The sequence below is a fragment of the Colletotrichum godetiae genome (assembly GCF_030913485.1).
Source record: "Colletotrichum godetiae strain CBS 193.32 chromosome Unknown BDP55scaffold_177, whole genome shotgun sequence".
NCBI lineage: Eukaryota > Fungi > Ascomycota > Sordariomycetes > Glomerellales > Glomerellaceae > Colletotrichum > Colletotrichum godetiae.
In genome coordinates this window covers 1-5564 of record NW_026851425.1, presented here as the reverse complement: position 1 = coordinate 5564, position 5564 = coordinate 1, and the positions used below count along the sequence as shown (strand labels likewise).

The following is a 5564-nucleotide window of genomic DNA, read 5'->3' as shown; positions in this document are numbered from 1 at the left end:
GGAAAGGAAAATGAGGAGGATGGCGGGCGGGGGAGACCCTTGTAGTTTCGTATTATGTCTTCGAGGAGTGCGACGAGGGAATCGAGAACAAAGGCGACGGCAGAGTACTGATTTTGACCAGTGTCGACCTCGTGATGAGGACAACGTCGTCCTGCTGAAGCTCCTGCCCATGGGTTCCTGTCCGAGGGAGCTAAGAGGGGCGCAGATGTTGTCAGTCAAGTCTCCAAGAGCAGGATACGCAAGCAAGTCGAGAGAAGGAAGAGAAGGAGGGGGCGCGTCGCATCTGACGATCAAGGTCCGAAAGAAAGGGAAGGAGCGACTTACTCTAGTGGCAAGCCTATCGACCAGGCAGCCGACGAGACCAGCATCGCCGTTCATGTTGCGCTCCAAAACGATAAAGCTCATGACCGTACGCGCGCGTCCTCAGTGTTCTGCGCCTCCCTCCAGCTCAAGCAGTGTGATGACTTGGCAGAGTATTGCGATGGGCTTGTGTGGTTCCAGGGTCGTAGACGTTCTGTACAGCGGAGCTCAATGGCGACGGACTACGAGCGCAAAGCCGAGGTATCGCTGGGTCGAGAGGGCCAATTGGTCGTCGTCGCAGTCGTCGTCGAAGAGAGGTAGCCGGCAGGAGAGCGAACGATGCGCTGATCTGGGGTGTACCACCTAAGGTGAGGTAAAGAAGGATTAAAGTAATCGAGTTAGGCGATAGGGAGCGACTAGTTTGCGTTGAATCGGCATCCGCTTGGTTTGCGGTGGTGACGAATGGGACGCCCTCTTCTTCGTCCTTGAGGTAGGCAAAGAAATGTATTGAAAAAAAGACGAAAGATGCACCTGCATGCGTTTGACAGTCGTCCATGTCAGGAGTCCGGGAGAAGGTGGAGGGGTAGCACTGATAGCGTCGTCGGCCGAGCAGAGCTGCTACCTGAGATGGGTTTAGTCGCCTTTTGAGGCGAAGTACCTTACCTTACTTACAAATAGGTACCTCAGCAATACGTCTTGAACCGTACCTTACTTACCTGATAGCGACCTGACCTTAATTAAGGTACCTCGACTTCCACGGAGCTTTCAAAGAGACCAATGGGCAGTCGCAACATGGATGGGCAAGTGGACCTGGGGAGGACGACAAAGTAAGACGGTTCTGTCTCATAAAAGGGCAAGAGTCCAGCTAATGCCACTTAGAAGTTCCTACGTACCTACCTCACGTATCTTACATCACCACCTACCTACAGTCTGTCCAAAGGAATACCTACCAGTATAAGCTCTATAGTCGTGGCCCGGTCTGCATGAAACGCCATGCAACGCCATGCAACGCAGCAAATGTCACGTCCCAGCTGTACTTCCCCCTTCGGGGTGAGGCGAGTGGAGATGGTGTGCGCGGAACGGGATGGGATGCCAAGATTCTCCAAAAGCTAAGGTAAGGTCGGAGCTCGTAGCTTCGGTATTTAAGGTACCTTACCTTACGGTGCTCCTTAAGGTAGGCCGGTAGGTACGTAAACTTATACGTACCTACCGAGCTACCTTGCCTCATTCCCGTCGGAAGGCCTAATGGGAGAACCGCAAATCAAAGACATCAATCCGTGTCTTCTGTATCTTCAACTTGACCTGAGGCACCTAGAGGTGACATGTATTTCCGGACACTACGGGAGGTGGTCCAATTGCTTCTGGGTCCTCGAGGCTTTAGGTAGTTAAGGTAATCCGAGCCCGGAAGATGGCGTGGGGCAGCTGATCTGAAGCCAAGCACCACCTCAGCCAGTCACCTTCGACCTGTCCCTGACTGAGGTGCGGTAAAGTGCCTGGTACCTTAGCCAGGAGGTCAACCTAAAAAAATGTGAGTACCGGCGGGGGGATGCTCACTTGCGTGCTTACCTGCGCCTCACCTTACCTTACCTTACCGTATGGATTATGGAAACTTGGGCCTCAGCGTTTCAATTTTGAGCCCCGACAACCTAAGCTGGAGCTCTTATGATATCAGCCAGTCAGCACCCGCGTTATAACTTTGGCCGATACAACTGCCATCCGTCAATTCGGGCTCACAGCTTATTGCTAATACGGATGGCCAAATATAACCCAAGGTGGATGTTTTTCAGGTCACTATGCGTCATCGTTGAACACTTCCAGGAGCTGGCTTTACTATCTAGGTATGTTAACCACGAATCGCTGCCACAATGGTATTGACACAAGCCTATGGCGCTATCTCCGCTACCTAGCAGCAGTTAGCTCCACGGAGCAACACGCCATATCTCTGGCGACTCGTCTACAATGCCCGCCCATCTACACTATTCGTACGCTATGCGGGTGATACCGATCCATCCATTCCCGTGTTTCCAAGCCTCCTGCTTTCGTCGTGAAAGTCCCCTGTGCGGATACACGGTAGACACGTTGATCTCCCGCAGCAACTCCCCTCGAAACATCAGTAATTGTTGCGTCCGCCGCCATATCTGCCACCTCCACCTCCACCGCCGCCGCGTCCACCGCCATAGCCGCCGCGGCCCTGGTAGCCCCCACGGCCCCCTTGCCGACCTCCGTCGGGATAGCTGTACTGCGAATGTGGCCCTGGTGGTGGTGGTGGTCCGTAGTTTTGGTGCTGGTTGTAGCCTCCTCCACGGTAGGAACCGTTAGATGCTCGCCCGTCGTTTCCATATCCTGCTGGAGGGGGCGGCGGTGGTAGGCCCATTCCGAACCCAGGGTGCCCCGGGGGAGGAGGTTGCCATGATGACTGGGTGGGTGGTAGCCCCGACGACTGGAATCCTTGCCGCCCATAACCACCACCATTACCTCCGTACGAGGGCGGTCCCCGGTCTTGGCGGCCCTGTCCGCCATCAGGAGCGTAACTGAACTGGCCCCCCCTCCGACCGCCGTTGTGGTGTCCACCGCCGCGTTGAAAGGGTACTCCGCCATAGCCACGCCCGCCTCGGGCTGACTTCCCCTTCAGAGTCTCAATATCGTTGCGATCTAGAGCTGGAGCCGGAGGCTTGGCGCCGCGCAGCAGCATTGACTTGTGAGGGTGCGAACTTTCTGGGAACGTGTACCAGACTCTGCTTCACTGTTAGTCCCGGCAACTGACAACCTTCACCCTTTACGATATCAACTTACCTTAGAGACCTATCGTAGTCGAGATTCGGCATTCCACCGCGCTCCAGGGGATATACCAACTCTCCGTGAGGCAGATAGTCAGGAATCTTCTCAATGTTGCCAGCCAAACCGTCACTGGTCCGCGGACTGAGCTTGAGCGTCGGCGCTCCCTTTTTCTTAGAGTAGAAACCAGTGGTGATCTCATCATATAGTTCGTGGTGAGCATCTGATAAGAGCAGCACATCTCTTCCGACGCCATTTCGCGCCTTGTCTGCCTCACTCAAGAGAGGGTACTTTGTCTCGATGGCGGCGAGCAGCCTTGGCATTTCGATAAACGGCAACAGTGCGACTCCCTGCCATGCCATCTTCTTTCCGTTCAGATCAATTTCGAAATCTGACGGGTAAAAGTCGATGACATTGCTATCTTCATTGAGCATAAGGTCATGGAAGACTTCGGGCAATGCGTGGCGAGAAGCGGCAGGCAGCACACTCATCAACTGCTCAAATGGCTTTGAGATCCGACCCTTTTCGAAATGAACATCCATCTTGTCAAGCTCAACAAAGTCGGCAGCGAAGGGCGCATAATGGTATGGGTAGTACCATTCCCATGAGGGACAGCCCTGGAAGTAATACAGTAGAACCCACGACAGGCCCTCCACGTAAGCCTGCGCAACCTTGTGCCGGAACTCGAGATCGCTCCGATCAACGTGGAACTTCTGTTCGTAGTATCGATCGGCGTAACCCTCTTCCCACATTCTGACATGATCCACCGCAGCCTCCTCGGCAGCGGACGTGCTGGGCCCCTTTGCGGTTGTCGCGGCGGAATCGGCCTTGGCTGTCGAGTCATCTTCGGCTTTGCGTTTCCCCAGTACGGAGGTCTCATCGGCTGACTTAGGGACCTCTTCCTTCGTGGCCTTCGCCGAGTCATCTTCCTGGCTGGGCTCATTCTTGGGCATCAAACCTTTGAGTTGGTCCCGTATAGCGCTTGCGGCACTCTTGTTGGCAGTGTTAGCATTCATGTTCGAAGATCGACCGACCACCTTGTCGTGGGTGATGCCATTTGGTCCTCCTGCCACAGCAAACAAGCTCAAGCCAGCAGACGCATCGTCGACTTGCTTTGGTTTGGCAAACCTTGGGTTACGCTGCTCCTCTTGAAGCTTCCTCCGCTTGAAGCCGGCCTCTCTACGATCTTCGGTTTCCTTTCTCCTCTTGAAGATCGCGTCCTCTTGCTTTGCTAGGCCATTGAGAATGTACTGCGCTCGACCCAAGTCGACGTGACCGTCCTTTGTGACATAGCCGCCCATGAATGGCAAGTTGTCTTTCCAAATGGCTGTCAACGTGTCGATTCCGTTCTCACGGATCTCCAGTGCCGGTAAGTGAGGCAAAAAGTCGTTGCCAACAAAACAGCACATGAAGACCCAGTCATCCAGTGCTCTCTCCAGGTCGAAGCGGAAGGGCAGACCTGGGACATTAAGCTCTACGGCCAAGTACTCCCGCAGAATGGGAACGTGGAGCCAGATGAAGGGCTTCAAAGTGGGGCTCTTCTCCTGTTCGTCAAATTCGCCGACCTTCTCCTTGGCCTGTCCACGACAAGCGCGAGCCTCGTGGCCCTTTTGTCCACAAAGCTTGCACATCTTGGTCTTGCTATCTTGAAAGAAGACATCCTCACGCAGAACTCGGAAGTGAGGCTCGTGAGTTGCGAGACCAAGCATAATCAAGTCGGCATCGAGGCCGTAAATGACGTGTCGGGTATTCGGGTCGTAATCGGGAGAGATGCGTTGAGATCGCACGAATGACATGATCTTGTGTTCTCCCTCGCCGGGGACTGTTGCATCGGAGATGATGATCTTGACCTTTGCCCAGGCTGGGTCCGTGTTGAGCTTGTACGCGCACCAGTATCTCAAGCTCGAGGCCAAGATGTCCATGAAGGGAGTGCCGGGAGTAATGGAATTGGAGTCGAAAGCCTTCTTGGCGGCTCCCTCGAGCGTCATCGGTATCGCCACCATTCTGCTGCTTCAACAACTTCAGAGCTCTGCTTACCTCTCTTTTTCTGGCCTCCTGCGCAGATCGGAAGCGACGAGATCGTGTTGGTTCATCTTTGCACGTGGCGCGACGCCATCTAATAAAGAATGTTTTACTCAGTAACGGTACCAACAGATGAAGTCAATGATGGGAGGAAAACTAACCAACAGCAATCATCAGCAGCTTCGCGGCCGGACCATATTACGACACGATCCGTTGTACCGGAAGACTTCAAGCATCATCTCCTCCTCTCCTTGGGAGCTGTGCATCCTCGGGTGGAACATGGATGACGATACCATCATGTCGAGATACAAATTGTTCGAGCTCCTCGCCATTCGGTTCGGTCCGGTTGTGTCGACGGGATTTCAGACCTCATCATCTTGCGGTTCTCCTCGAGACTGGGAGATGATCTTGGTACTTGTTGACAGCCACGGAAAGCCCGGTGATACCCATCTTATAGTTTGTGATGT

The 5564-nt window shown here is 54.1% G+C and overlaps 2 protein-coding genes across 2 annotated transcripts; one reads left to right on the top strand and one right to left on the bottom strand.

The window, feature by feature from the left end:
- Positions 1-139: 139 nt before the first annotated feature.
- Positions 140-621, top strand: BDP55DRAFT_639567 (uncharacterized protein; the record flags this gene model as incomplete). Its single annotated transcript, XM_060573270.1, has 1 exon — positions 140-621. A coding segment is annotated over one exon (482 nt), but the record flags the coding sequence as incomplete, so codon positions are not given.
- A 1426-nt stretch (positions 622-2047) lies between these two features.
- BDP55DRAFT_688845 (XRN 5'-3' exonuclease N-terminus-domain-containing protein) lies at positions 2048-5429 on the bottom strand (the record flags this gene model as incomplete). The annotated part of the gene is made up of 4 exons (XM_060576679.1): positions 2048-3035; positions 3094-5047; positions 5076-5191; positions 5305-5429. The coding sequence occupies 4 exons, from the start codon at positions 5427-5429 to the stop codon at positions 2411-2413; spliced, it is 2820 nt and encodes a 939-aa protein (XP_060421271.1). The 3' UTR covers positions 2048-2410.
- Positions 5430-5564: the final 135 nt, after the last annotated feature.